The sequence below is a fragment of the Engystomops pustulosus genome, chromosome 7, assembly GCF_040894005.1.
Source record: "Engystomops pustulosus chromosome 7, aEngPut4.maternal, whole genome shotgun sequence".
NCBI classification, from domain to species: domain Eukaryota; kingdom Metazoa; phylum Chordata; class Amphibia; order Anura; family Leptodactylidae; genus Engystomops; species Engystomops pustulosus.
This window is the reverse complement of record NC_092417.1, coordinates 28,716,081-28,731,651: the sequence shown is the minus strand read 5'-3', so window position 1 is coordinate 28,731,651 and position 15,571 is coordinate 28,716,081. Positions and strand designations below refer to the sequence as shown.

The window sequence follows — 15,571 nt, the reverse complement described above, 5'->3', positions numbered from 1 at the left end:
TAAACATATATATGTAATTAGCCATAATTATACAAGGAAGCGGAGACATTTGTATTAACAATCTGGCAGATTCCAAGACACTTGCAGACTATTCCGCACGGCTTAGCAATCAATATCTCATGTTCCCATGTATGCTTACACGTGTTCACGTACTCACTGGCTATGTAAACCCTTGTAACGCTCACCGCTTCGCTCAAAGAAGGAACAGATGTACCAAGTATGTATTCCCATATATTTATGTCAACGCTTTCAATGGAGTCTATCACTGGAAGCAACATCAACCTGAACGCGAGAAAAAACTGCAATGACTTTGTATTAAAAGGGGTTCTATGCCTATATCATGTTGCTGCCGCCTTCCTAGCCGGAGATCCAGCCTGATGTTTCTTCTCTATAAGCTTTTACAAGGCTACAGTCGGGTCAGTAAGAAGGGAGGGGGGTATAAAGAGCTTGTGAATGGTTCTAGATACTGAGCAGCTTCAGGGGGAGGAATTGGACTGTGTGTGGGGAAGTGAGTGCAGACTGTAGACAGGGCAGAGCTGAAATAAAGGAGCTGCTCCTTGTTCCTGTCTCTGCTCAGTAATTACAAGCACACTGCATAGCCCCCATGGAGGCTGTCCTGTTACCTCCTGTTGGACTCCAGTGTTCTATCTTGGCAACTAGAGTGCAGGACTGAAGGGAGAGGGGCAGAGGCAGGCAGAAAGCAGATGATTAGCAGGCAAACAAACAGCGCTGGAGACCCTGGTTCTAGTCCCAGGGTCAACATCTGCAAAGAGTTTCTAAGTTCTCTCTGTGTTTGCGATGGTTTCCTCCGGGTCCTCCTGTTTCCTCCCACACTCCAAAACATACTGGTAGGTTGATTAGATTGTGAGCCCCATGGGGACAGGGATTCATTTGACAAGCTCTATGTAGCGCTGCGTAATCTATGTGCGCTATATAAATAAAGGACTTATTATTATTAAACGGCTGCAGTAAAATAACAAATGTATATCGGAAGATATGTTACATTTTCAGCTATAGAAAAAACTAACTTCGTAAAACTTTCTAATTACATTTTAATGGGTACCATGTAATGCTTTTGCTTTAGCCTGGCACTGCAGGGGAACTGAACACTTGTTGCCAGTTTCTCCTGTAGACAAATTGTCTTGCAGGTAAGAATTTGATTATTTTTAGTATTTCGAAATAAGTCCCACTGAGAGTTAACAAAAATAGCAAAAATAAACCATAATTATGTGATTATTCTACTTTTATACTGACAAAGTTACAGTTCCTTGACATCAGGGAGAAACTTATAAGGGTTTTCTGGGAAATTCGTATCAATTGACTATTCATGGGATAGGTCATTACTATGAAATTTGTGAGAGTGCAACACCCAGCAGGGGCACAATAAAAGTCACAGTTGGTGCAAAAATTACCTAAAGTGTCCTTATATTACGATGATAATGTTAATGGTCGAATCAAGAATAATGATAATAAATAATAAAAACAACCAAAAAATAAAATAACAAAAAAGATTAATCAAACAAATAATAAATAAAAACAAAAAGGGTAAATAATAACAAAGTAAAAACAATAATAATGAAGCAATAAATAAAGAAATGACAATATAAATATTTTAAAACTGTAATAAATAAGGATATTAAATAGAGATGAGTGGACCCAAAGGTTCAGTATGGGTTCGGGGGCTGGATTAGTTGTTCCGCCCTAATTCGGCAAAATAACGCCCCTAGCTACTAGCCATGCCCATATCGCATGGGACACACCGAAACCGAAACTTCAGATCCGCTCATCTCTAATAATCAAAAATAATAAAAAATAACATAAAATACCATATATACTTGAGTATAAGCCTAGTTTTTCAGCTCAAAAAAATGTGCTGAAACCCCAAACTCGGCTTATACTCGAGTAAAAAAAATAAATAAATAAAAATTATATATATATATCAAAAGCTCACCTTTCTGGTTTCCCCCGCTGCTGGCTATATACTGGGGCAGGGTGCTGGCTATATACTGGGGCAGGGTGCTGGCTATATACTGGGGCAGGGGGCTGGCAGGCTATATACTGGGGGGCAGGTGCTGGCTATATACTATGGGGCAGGGTCCCGCAGGCTATATACTGGGGAGGCTGTGACCAATGCATTTCCCACACTCAGCTTATACTCGAGTCAATAGGTTTTCCCAGGTTTTTGTGGTAAAATTAGGGGCCTCGGGTTATACTTGGGCCGGCTTATACTCTGGTATATATATGGTAATAGCAAGAATGCAATAAAAACAATGAAATGCATGAAAAGCTCAAAAAAATAATAGTCTACAGTCTATTCCTCCATATTTCATCACATTTAGAAGCTGGGGATGCGCGGTGTCACCTTTCCCATTATTTGGGATTCCTTTCTCTCCTTTCTGCCCTTGGAGGGGATCAGGGGTCTGATGGTCACATCTATTTGTGTGACATTTGGAAAGCGTAGTCCCCGCACACCGGCTCGCTGTGCATGGAGAGCTACAGGAGATGCTACACTGAGTTTGTGATGCTAAACGGGGACAACAGTAATTAAACAGTCATATGGCATGATAGCCTTTACTACAAACCCATCGTGCGGCAGGGCCATATGTGTGCGCCGTAAAAAGCCAAACTCTAGTGCAATCTGTCAGCCCACACTCAAGTCTCACATCTTCTCACTTGTTATTTACAGTCTTGAAATAGCACCGGCTCTTTTCAACTCTAAGCAAGGGGCGAGCAGCGAAAAACTACCGCGCAAAACCCGGGGAAATCAAGTAGTGCACCTCTGACGACCTAAAACTAAGAGATTTGTTTTATGTATATAAAACAAAAATATATATATATAAAAAGCTATATTTATTATTTCAAATTTCCTACTTTCCAACCCATTGCCAAGTTTTACACTATGAACGATTTCTGTTTGGTTGGATTCCGGCCAGCTTTATATTTATTTTCTCTTCCGTTTCCTTTTTTTCATTTCCCACAAAAAAAATGAAAAGTATGTGAGTTGTTTTTTCAGCTTGACTGTATGATTCAGATCCTCCACCTCTTTGACTAGACCTTAGGACCAGAGTAGAACAACTAAACTGACTTTTGGAGGAATGCTGGCTAAAATAGTAACAATAAAAAGTAGAGGAAGAGCATACTACAAGCTACTTTTTGGGGTTATTGAGAGATTTCCAGGGTGACAGGTTCCCTTTAAAGACCTGCTGGTCAGAAATGAGAAGTATTAATGGACATCTACCACCAGGATGAAGGACTGTATGCAAATGAGCCTGAGCTGCTCCAGGCGCCATAGGTGTTAATAGTGCTTGGAACCCCTCTGGCTCATTTGCATACAGTCTTTTATCCCATTCCCAGTAACCCTAGCTCCTTACATTCAAGGACATATATCTGCCACAGGATGGTGGCCATTTTTTTTTACAAGCTTCCCTTGTTAACGTAAAATATGTGATCATTTACCAGGACGTATATGCTTGATGGGAGGGGGGGTGGTTATGTAATTTTCTTCTTGCCAAATCCCAAAATGTACCCACTGGTTCAATGGAACAGAAGTCTTTTGTCCGGACATAGTGACCCTGGTGCCCGGTGTGTACACTGCTCTCATTCCACCTGTGAAACCATTACCAAAGAAAAAAAAAAATCTATATTTCCAGCAGTTATTTTATAGTCTGTGACATACTTGCTGCTGAACAGAGCACAGCCACCGCCTCTCCAGTGTTTTTTTTTCGTGCAAACACCCAGTAGATCTTTAGTTTGGGATCCTATCATAGAACACAGAGTTGCACCCAGTACAGAGTGTGACTTGCTCTGGAGGCCCCAGCATTTATTGTATATATAACTAGCTGTAGCTCCTGGCCTTGCTCAGGATAGTAAATAACTGCTCACAGCTATAACAAAATAGAATGGGTTAACAAAAAAATATTTTATATGTATCTATCTGTCTCTGACCATCTCTGTCAGTGACAGTCTCTGACTGTCTCCGACTGTCTCCGTGAACGTTTCTGTTTTTGAGTGTCTCTGTTACTGACCGTCTCTGACACTCTCATTTCAGTGACATCGTCTCTGTCACTTTGTCTATGGGGAGATTTATCAGAAGTGTCTGAGAGCAGAACTGTTCTAGTTGCCCAAGACAACCAATCAGAGCTCAAGTTTCATTTTCCCACAGCACTTTATAAAATGACAGCTGATCTCTGATTGGTTTCCACGGGCAACTAGAACAGTTTTACCTCAAACATTTCTGATAAATCTCCCCCTATCTCTGTATCCCCATCTATATCACCTCACGCATGAGCTGTCTTATACGCATTGCCTGTAGAACCAATCACAGCTCAGGGATCATATTATTGACCTGTGGCAGAACAGCAACCAATCACGGCAACAACTGCCACAGCAGCAGCAGACAATGGCTCCTGTCTATGGTGGGTAATAAGTGGATTTTGGCAAGTAGGGGTGAAAATTTCAGCTCAAAACCTGAGTCTATGACATTCCCTGAGTCGGCTGTGCAAAATTTGGTGATTGTAAACACGACGGTGCAGATTCCTTTAGCGGACATACATACATACATACATACACATACATACACACATACATACACACATACATACACACATACATACATATACACACATACATACATATACATACACACATACACACATACATACACACATACATACATACATACACACACACATACACACATACACACAAACACACATACATACACACACATCCGGCTTTATATATTAGATAACCAAAATAACCTTAGCCCCAAAAGTTGCAGTCATTCGTGACTACTACGGGGTACAGAATATTTTTACTGCTAACAGTGGTTTGCCAAACATACGGTAATTCATATAAGAAACCACAGACTAGAAATACACGTAATGTACATCTCACCTCGGGTGTGACGTCTCTCGGGGCGAACCCAGTCCCTCCTGTTGTTAGAATCAGGTTCAGTTCTTTTTCATCGCACCAGTCTATTAATGATTCCTGGCAAAAGACATCAATGTCAGGGAGGGCATCTTATTGGAAAAGATAAAAGTTATGTCAATGGTGCATTTGGTTTTTATATGATCAAGTATCAATGGTCATTACTTGAAAATTCAGATGAAAAACCATGATGTAACGCTTCTGTGTATTTTCTTTATACTGGGCTGGGTCCATATCACATTTCTGAGGTGTTGTAAAGATGCATCGAAAGGATTCCCTTACAATAGAGTGATAGGATATACGGTATACCTGGAAAGTCGCCCAGTTCCTCCACCCACCCCCGAAAGCAGGAGACAAAGTAGTGAATAGTGTTCAGGGTGTTTCCGCCCGGATGTAAATTTCATTATTTGGACAATACACTCAGCAGAGGCCATTGGAGGCTGAGAGGGCGGATGCAAAGTATTGCATCTGCTGAACGCATATTCTGAGTGTATACACTACATGGGAGATTTGAGGCCATTGGAGACTGTGGGGGCAAATGCAGAGTGTTGCATTCTGCCCCATAACTCCGCTGGACGTATGTTCTGAAAGTGTACACTCAGCAGAGGCCATTGGAGACGCTGGGGTCGAATGCAGAGTATTGCATCCTGCCCCATAACTCAGCTCAACTCATGTTTTGTTCTCAATGGAGGCCATTGGAGACTGTGGGAGCGAATGCAGAGTATTGCATCCCACCCCACAACTCCGCTGAATGTATGTTCTGAGAGTATACACTGCGCAGAGGCAATTAGAGAGTGTGGGGGCAGATAAAAAGTATTGTATCCAGCCCTATAACTCAGCTGAACGTATGTTCTGAGAGTATACACTCAGAGGCCATTGTAGACTGTGTGTGTGGGGGGGGGGGGGGGGGGATGAAGTGTACAAGGTCTGTAGTGATTTTACTATCCATATAGGAACATTTACATAACTGGGGAAACACCCTGAAAATTGGCTGTAGCCAATCACTGGCTCCTAACGATGTTCACTTCTCCTCTGATTTCAAGAGGGAGAAGACAAACAGGACAAGGTGTCCCACATGCGCCCCACATATACCTGTACAGTCATGGTCATAAGTTTTGAGAATGATACAAATGTTAATTTTTACAAAGTTTACTGCATCAAGTTTTATAATGGCAATTTGCATATACTCCAGAATGTTATAAAGAGTGATCAGCTAAACAGCAATTAATTGCAAAGTCAATATTTGCCTAGAAAATTTTTCCCCCAGAACACATTTCAACTTTATTGCAGGCCTGCCTTAAAAGGAGCAGCTCACATGGTTTCAGTGATTGCTCCAGTAACACAGGTGTGGGTGTTGATGAGGACAGGAGGCTGGTGTTTGTCATCTTTGTTTCTCTTCTGTTAACCATGGTTATCTCTAAAGAAACACGTGCAGTCATCATTGCACTGCACAAAACTGGCCTCACAGGGAAGAGTATCGCAGCTAGAAAGATTGCCCCTTAGTCACCAATCTAACGCATCATCAAGGAATTCAAGGAGAGAGGTTCCATTGTTGCCAAAAAGGCTCCAGGGAGCCCAAGAAGGACCAGCATCCCCAGGACGATCTCTTAAAAGTATTTCAGCTTGGGGATGGGACTACTAGCAGTGCAGAGCTTGCTCAGGAATGGCAGCAGGCAGGTGTGAGTGCATCTGCACGCACTGTGAGACTGCGGAGACTCTTGGAGCAAGGCCTGGTGTCAAGGAGGGCAGCAAAGAAGCCACTTCTCTCCAGAAAAAACATCAGGGACAGACCGATATTCTGCAAAAAGGTACAGGGAGTGGACTGCTGAGGACTGGGGTAAAGTCATTTTCTCTGATGAATCCCCTTTCCGATTGTTTGGAACATCTGGAGAACAGCTTGTTGGGAGAAGACAAGGTGAGCGATACCACCAGTCTTGTCTCATGTCAAATGTAAAGCATCCTGCAACCATTCATGTGTGGGGCGGCTTCTCAGCCAAGGGAATCGGCTCTCACAGTCTTGCCTAAAAACACATCCATGAATAAAGAATGGCACCAGAATGTCCTCCAAAAGCAACTTCTCCCAACCGTCCAAGAGCAGTTTGGTGATCAGCAATGCCTTTTCCAGCATGATGGTGCACCTTGCCATAAAGCAAAGGTGATAACTAAATGGCTCAGGGAACAAAACATAGAGATTTTGGGTCCATGGCCTGGAACCTCCCCAGATCTTAATCCCATTGAGAACTTGTGGTCAATCATCAAGTGACGGGAGGACAAACAAAAACCAACAAATTGTGACACAATGCAGCAGTGATTGTGCAGGAATGGACGGCTATCAGTCAGGATTTGGTCCAGAAGGTGATTGAGAGCTGCCAGGGAGAATTGCAGAGGTCCTGAAGAAGAAGAGGCAACACTGCAAATACTGACTCTCTGCAGTAACTCCTTCTAACTGTCCATAAAAGCTTTTGTTCCTCATAATATGATTGCACTTGTATTTCTGTATGTGATAAAACATCTGACAAACTAGAGGACAACACATCATGTGACAATATAATATTTGTGTCATTCTCAAAACTTGGCCATGACTGTAGGTGCATCCCCTTGATATACCCTTACAATGGATTGCAGAAGTGTGGTATGAATGTAGCCTTACACATCCAAATCAAATGGTTTTGATTGGACTTGGCTCGACAATGTGACATCTCTACAATATATATTCCCGAAACCGTTTTTTCCTATTAAGGCACAGTCTAAATTACACAATGAAGAAGTAATAAAGATGATTTGGCCGCGTTCTGTTAGAAGAAGGCAGGAGGATACTTTATAATACACATTCATCAGTACAGTTTCATTAGAAGGATTAAGAATATAATACAATACCTTGATATCGTCTATTTCATCGGGCACAATCTTATACGCTGATATAGTCCCACCCAATCTACAATTGGAAACATAAATCTGATTACTTTCACAGTCAGGTAAAAAAAATCTTAGACATAATCACACAATATACAGAAACACAGAAAGGAAACTTCCACCATTAGGGTATCATTAGTCCCAGTGGAATATTTCGACTATAGATTTTGCTGCAAATTGGATCTGTGTCATGTAGGGGGCACACGGGGGATTTTCGAAATTTGCAGCGTGTCCTAAAACCAGGCAGATTTTGTCTGCTGTGTGTAAATGGGGTTTCATTATACTGAGATTTTTTGCACATTTCCAGTAATGTTTCCCTACTGACAATCTCCACCCGCTATGAACATACCCCAAAACATATTACACCCCAGACACATTTAGGGAAGAAGAAAACAACACAGCTTACAGGGTAATTCTGTGGACCTGTATTGCCAAGGGGCAGCAAGCAACTAGTAATAAACTGCACACCTTATAGAACCCTAATAGAGGTAATAACTTTAAAGATTTAAAGGAAATCTAACACCAGGATAAAGGATTGTAAACCAAGCACACTTACATGAAGGTGTGTGGCCCCTCTGTCAGGATCCGCCCTTGTTTAAAAAAAAAGGGCTTAAAATTATGCAAATAAGCCTGAGGGGCCCCAGGCTCAATTAACAGATATTTAGCCCAGAGCCCCTCAGGTTTATTTGCATAAGCGTGAAATCCAGAGGAGATCCTGCCAGAGGGGCACACACCAATAAGTCAGTGTGCTTGGTGTACAATCCATCATCCTAGTGGTAGATTTCCTTTAACGCCTTAATAAACTATACAGTTGTTTTTAACTAATGTTTACTCCCCCACCAATCAGGTGGAGAGGGCGGGTTATTTTAAATCGAGCGATAGTATCATTATATGATACGTAAAGACTTAAGCTACATTCACACTGCCGTTGCCCGCCCGTACCGTAGCAGGCAACAGCAGTGCATGGGGAGAAGAGGAGAAGGTGAGCGCAGCTCACCCCTGCCCCTCTCCATAGAGATACATAGCGCACGGCGCCGTACTACGGACAAAGATAGGACAGGTCCTGTCTTTTTCCTGGGTACGGAGCGCCGTGCGCCCATTGCCGTCTATGGGGGACGTACATACGTCCCCCATACGTCAGTGTGAATGTAGCCTAAGGCTTGTTTGCCGAAACGAGTCAATTGTTTCAAGTTTGTTTAATCGATGAAGTGAAGTATTCCTAATAAAGAAATTTCCATAGAAGAAACTTTGGTGAAATTCCAAATTTTATCTGTTTACAAATGGAACGACATTGGTGCATGAAAGAAACATGATCTGGTAGGTGTAGAGCTGCTAGACAACATAGGGGAAAAGTTTATTAGTCCAATTTCTGATGACGGATTCCCTTTTAAGGCGACTTCATTTTCTAGCATTTTTTTCTTTTGTAGTCTGTATCTGTAATTTACAGTCGTCTCGTAGTTGCTGGGTGGAGACGTAGCTGCTGTGACTCCCTCCTCCTCCTCCCCTCTCCATAGACTATTTATGTAACCTGACACCTATGTAGTTACTTGCAAGATGGAATTTACTTCATTTGAGAGTCCAGAGGGAAGAAGAGCGGATAATAAGCACCAAAGTGAGCTGACAAGGAACAATGTTCCTCTGATATCATTTTACTTCAAAGTTTCTTGTAGTCACTCGTACAACAGATTTACATTGAAAAACTTGTGGCTAGAATGAGTTTACATTTTCTTCACGCTGTCAGTTCCTTTACAAAACTATTGTAATCCTACTTTATTTTTATTTGGAGAGTGTGCACTGAGCTTCTTTGGTAATTTCTTTTTAAGCAATCTCCCAACTGTGCTTTATTTACACCAATAGCTCATTTCTTCTACGTGATGAATAGCAAAATTCACTTTTCTGGGCGGGAGCACCAGACACGGTTCAGGAAGGGAGCCTACCGGGTCACATTGGACTCTTACAGATCTCTAGCCTCCAAAACCGGAGCGATTTCAGCTGGCACCAGGTGTCATATATAAGGCCAACGATACACCTTGCATAAGATAATACCCAAATACACTGTAACGTACACTAAGTTAAACAACCAATCTACTTAAAGTGCTTACAAATAAAGGGGTTATCATAAAAACGTAACATAAAATAAACAGACATATACACCGCATGCGAAAAGCACCAGGGATGTGGAGTGCGTAATGCAAACTTCCGACGCCACCAAAAAATGGTTAATGACTGACTACACAGTCTGGTTTTCCTGGTCACTCTAGCAGCGCGGAGATAAATGCCGTCGTTCCATCCCAATGCCTTATTCCTCTTATCTGTAGTGAAGGAGATCTACTACAGAGCATGTACATAAACTGCAGCCAAATTCATCTCAACTAAAAGCACAACACACATGTCGCCTGTCAAGTCATGAATTGCGGCCAACACACTGCTGACAGTTCAATGAGAACTTCCATAACTGAGGGCAGTGAGTGCAGCTGATAAGTCCTCTCTGCTCCTGGATTCTCTCCTGCCGCTCCACTGTGTGTCCTCTCTGCTCCTGGGTTCTCTCCTGCCTCTCCACTATGTGTCCTCTCTGCTCCTGGGTTCTCTCCTGCCGCTCCACTATGTGTCCTCTCTGCTCCTGGGTTCTCTCCTGCCGCTCCACTATGTGTCCTATCTGCTCCTGGGTTCTCTCCTGCCTCTCCACTATGTGCCCTCTCTGCTCCTGGGTTCTCTCCTGCCTCTCCACTATGTGTCCTCTCTGCTCCTGGGTTCTCTCCTGCCGCTCCACTATGTGTCCTCTCTGCTCCTGGGTTCTCTCCTGCCGCTCCACTATGTGTCCTATCTGCTCCTGGGTTCTCTCCTGCCTCTCCACTATGTGCCCTCTCTGCTCCTGGGTTCTCTCCTGCCTCTCCACTATGTGTCCTCTCTGCTCCTGGGTTCTCTCCTGCCGCTCCACTATGTGTCCTCTCTGCTCCTGGGTTCTCTCCTGCCGCTCCACTATGTGTCCCCTCTGCTCCTGGGTTCTCTCCTGCCGCTCCACTATGTGTCCTCTCTGCTCCTGGGTTCTCTCCTGCCGCTCCACTATGTGTCCCCTCTGCTCTTGGGTTCTCCCCTGCCGCTCCACTATGTGTCCTCTCTGCTCCTGGGTTCTCTCCTGCCGCTCCACTATGTGTCCTATCTGCTCCTGGGTTCTCTCCTGCCGCACCACTATGTGCCCTCTCTGCTCCTGGGTTCTCTCCTGCCGCACTACTATGTGTCCTCTCTGCTCCTGGGTTCTCTCCTGCCGCTCCACTATGTGTCCTATCTGCTCCTAGGTTCTCTCCTGCCGCTCCACTATGTGTCCTATCTGCTCCTGGGTTCTCTCCTGCCGCTCCACTATGTGTCCTCTCTGCTCCTGGGTTCTCTCCTGCCGCTCCACTATGTGTCCTCTCTGCTCCTGGGTTCTCTCCTGCCGCTCCACTATGTGTCCTCTCTGCTCCTGGGTTCTCTCCTGCCGCCCCACTATGTGTCCTATCTGCTCCTAGGTTCTCTCCTGCCGCTCCACTATGTGTCCTCTCTGCTCCTGGGTTCTCTCCTGCCGCTCCACTATGTGTCCTCTCTGCTCCTGGGTTTTCTCCTGCCGCTCCACTATGTGTCCTCTCTGCTCCTGGGTTCTCTCCTGCCGCTCCACTATGTGTCCTCTCTGCTCCTGGGTTCTCTCCTGCCGCTCCACTATGTGTCCTCTCTGCTCCTGGGTTCTCTCCTGCCGCTCCACTATGTGTCCTCTTTGCTCCTGGGTTCTCTCCTGCCGCTCCACTATGTGTCCTCTCTGCTCCTGGGTTTTCTCCTGCCGCTCCACTAAGTGTTCTCTCTGCTCCTGGGTTCTCTCCTGTCGCTCCACTGTGTTTCCTTTCTGCTCCTGGGTTCTCTCCTGTCGCACCACTATGTGTCCTCTCTGCTCCTGAGGTTTCCCCTGCCGCTCCACTATTTGTCCTCTCTGTTCCCCGGGTTCTCTCCTTCTGCACCACTATGTGCCCTCTCTGCTCCTGAGGTTTCCCCTGCCGCTCCACTATGTGTCCTCTTTGCTCCTAGGTTCTCTCCTGCCGCTCCACTATATGTCCTCTCCACTCCTGGGTTCTCTCCTGCCGCACCACTATGTGTCCTCTCTGCTCCTGAGTTCTCTCCTGCCGCTCCACTATTTGTCCTCTCTGCTCCCCGGGTTCTCTCCTTCTGCACCACTATGTGCCCTCTCTGCTCCTGAGGTTTCCCCTGCCGCTCCACTATGTGTCCTCTTTGCTCCTGGGTTTTCTCCTGCCGCTCCACTATGTGTCCTATCTGCTCCTGGGTTCTCTCCTGCCGCTCCACTATGTGTCCTCTCTGTTCCTGGGTTCTCTCCTGCCGCACCACTATGTGCCCTTTCTGCTCCTGAGGTTTCCCCTGCCGCTCCACTATGTGCCCTCACTGCTCCTGGGTTCTCTCCTGCCACTCCACTATGTGTCCTCTCTGCTCCTGGGTTCTCTCCTGCCGCTCCACTATGTGTCCTCTCTGCTCCTGGGTTCTCTCCTGCCGCTCCACTATGTGTCCTCTCTGCTCCTGGGTTCTCTCCTGCCGCTCCACTATGTGTCCTCTCTGCTCCTGGGTTCTCTCCTGCCGCTCCACTATGTGTCCTCTCTGCTCCTGGGTTCTCTCCTGCCGCTCCACTATGTGTCCTCTCTGCTCCTGGGTTCTCTCCTGCCGCTCCACTATGTGTCCTCTCTGCTCCTGGGTTCTCTCCTGCCGCTCCACTATGTGTCCTCTCTGCTCCTGGGTTCTCTCCTGCCGCACTACTATGTGTCCTCTCTGCTCCTGGGTTCTCTCCTGCCGCTCCACTATGTGTCCTCTTTGCTCCTGGGTTCTCTCCTGCCGCTCCACTATGCGTCCTCTCTGCTCCTGGGTTCACTCCTGCCGCTCTACTATGTGTCCTATCTGCTCCTGGGTTCTCTCCTGCCGCTCCACTATGTGTCCTATCTGCTCCTGGGTTCTCTCCTGCCGCTCCACTATGTGTCCTCTCTGCTCCTGGGTTTTCTCCTGCCGCTCCACTATGTGTCCTCTCTGCTCCTGGGTTCTCTCCTGCCGCTCCACTATGTGTCCTCTCTGCTCCTGGGTTCTCTCCTGCCGCACTACTATGTGTCCTCTCTGCTCCTGGGTTCTCTCCTGCCGCTCCACTATGTGTCCTCTCTGCTCCTGGGTTCTCTCCTGCCGCTCCACTATGTGTCCTCTCTGCTCCTGGGTTCTCTCCTGCCGCTCCACTATGTGTCCTGACTCTGGTTGAATGTGTTGGGTTAAGGACATGGAGAAGAAAAGCCCCAGGAGCAGTAGAGGACCCAGAAGTGGTAAGTTCTTACTGTAGTGCTCTCAGGTCCTCTCCTGAACACAGAGTGGCTAATGGAGGAAAGAAAAAGCCTCAGTGTGGTGCAGGGGTCTCCCCATTATTTGTAGTTGTCTTCCCTAGAGTATTATGGTCTCAAGTATTTTAAGTTTTATGCTCTAGGGTCCTCCAGTATCTGTCTGCTTGGGGTTCTCCAGTATTTTACGTCTGCTATGGAGTCTCCAGTACTATTATTATCTGATCTGGGGTCTGCATTATTATTCTCTGCTATGAATACAGTATTGGGTTTTCTAGGGTTCTGGTTAATGATGTGGCCCCTTAAAGTTGAGCAGTATGACAGTATGGCCCTTGGACCAATTAATGTTGCTTACCCCTGGCTTAAATCCTTAGATCAGGAATAAAACAGAGATTCAAAGGAAATGTCAGAATTTACAATTTGGTAGTAGAGGTTTATATGCAGGCATACGTGGGTACAAAGGGTTCAATGGGTGCTGTTGGTGTCCACCAAATGATTGATCCGGCATTGTACTGTCGATTTTTCTCGTTACGAAAAACCACAATAAAGAAATGAACAAAGCCCTAATATTAAAGTAACTAATTGAATTTACAGACCGGGAAGGTAATAAATGTAAGTATACAGTAATTCTATCATAAAGTTACGTTTATTTAATACAAAAATTAAAAAAATAAAAATTTACAGACCTCTTTATTTTATTATTTAATATTAAATTGGCCCCAGCCGAGACACAATCTCACTGATATGGATGAGCCATTCAAAACTCTAAAAGGATCCGATTTATTTAAAGATAGCAACACAGAGAAATGTAGGCGTCATGGCCGACATGAGACGCAAAAGCATTTCTGAAATTAAACACCTAAAATTAGATGAAGCCAAAAGACCATTGCAGGCAGACATCCTGAAATGATAAACTTAAAAGGTGTACTTCTGAAAGGTTAGATAAAAAAGCTTTGAGCTCTTTATGTTGCGGCAGGCACTGTGGGGGTCGTCGGGATCGTCTTTTGAAGCACTCGATGGCTGGAAATTGAGACAGTTCACTGTATTTTTCCTGCCTGGATTCTCGACTTAGATGTAGACTTTCTATCAGATCTACCATTTACTGCTCTGCATAAGAAAAAACTTTATGAGAAAAAAAACCACCTGGAGTTTATTTCTGACTTTCACAATTTTTCAATTAGCATTTCAAAAAAAGTAGGAAAAATCTAGCATGGCGGTCTACCATGGGGCTTCCATGACTGCAGCTACGGATCTCTGGAGGTCCAAAAATGACCAAGTATTTTATAGACTGTCTTCTGATCTCAACAGATACCCTGCCATTCCACTATTCAACTGTGGGGGTGCTGCAGGAAAATGAAACCAGTTAAAAAAAAGTGAGTGAAGGGCCCAACAACAGAACAATATTAAAAAAGCTCATCTTTATGGGTTTCATACAAAAAGAGAAGATCACATTTTGTCAACCTCTTTAAATGATGGGTCCAACATTTTTATCTACCAAGATTTATGCCCATGGAATCCATTTTAAACAACTTCTTTTAATTCTCCAGGGAATTGTTTGGTTTTGTTTGGAATGGTTTCCTGCTTCTTGATCCTTCTTCAGTTTCAAATTTACTTCTCCGTGCCCTCAGCACCTCCCACTTGGACTACTGCAATAATTTCCCTGTGGTCCCCCAGCTAACTCTATCTCTCCTCCAATCTATCCCTTACTCTGCTTCCTGGCTAATCCATCGGTCTCCTCACTTCTCCTCTATTCCAGCCTCTCCACTGGTTACCCGCTGCACGGCAAATACTTCAAATATATTTCAAATATTGATCACGATTTACAGAGCTGCCCATAACCCGTCCAAAATATGTCAGACCTAATTAGCCAATACTGTCCCACATTCAACTTCGGATTATCACAAGACCTTCTGCTTTGATCTCCTATTATCCGTGATTTTCCCACACTTCTCCTGTGCATCCCCCATACTGACTGTCCCCCACCTTCCAAAACTTCAAACGTAACACGAAAACCTTCTATTGAATTGCCTACAAAACACTATAACCCCACTGCTCTGCTCCCTCACCTTTTGTCTCCATCTACCCTCCCTTATAAATTATGGGCCCTCACTTCCACTTTTTTCAATTCAACATTATTTTTTGTATCTTACTTCTATTTGTTCTTGTCTTAGTTAATCTGCCATCAAAACCCAGCATGATAAACCAGGGACATTACTCATAGATCCAGGCATTTATCCATGGCCGCCTCCATTCTAAAATCAACTTGTAAAATTATGGTAATGAGGTAGAAGGGCTCCTGGAAGTGTTAGCACAATACCTTCCTTTCTGCAGCTTCACAGCATGTTACACTGCACAGGAGCATGTCTCACCCTTGAAACAGAAAT

General features: G+C 44.6%; 1 protein-coding gene across 30 annotated transcripts in view; it reads right to left on the bottom strand.

Annotated features, from left to right (window-relative positions):
• The window catches only part of GPHN (gephyrin), a 231,199-nt gene that overhangs the window by 141,000 nt on the left and 74,628 nt on the right, over positions 1-15,571 (bottom strand). For all 30 annotated transcript variants that reach the window (XM_072115197.1, XM_072115191.1, XM_072115194.1 and 27 more), the window contains exons 3-4: positions 7,807-7,864; positions 4,897-4,989 (exon numbers count right to left, since the gene is read on the bottom strand). In XM_072115197.1, the coding sequence (XP_071971298.1) occupies positions 4,897-4,989; positions 7,807-7,864 (151 nt within the window). The remainder of the gene's footprint in view (positions 1-4,896; positions 4,990-7,806; positions 7,865-15,571) is intronic.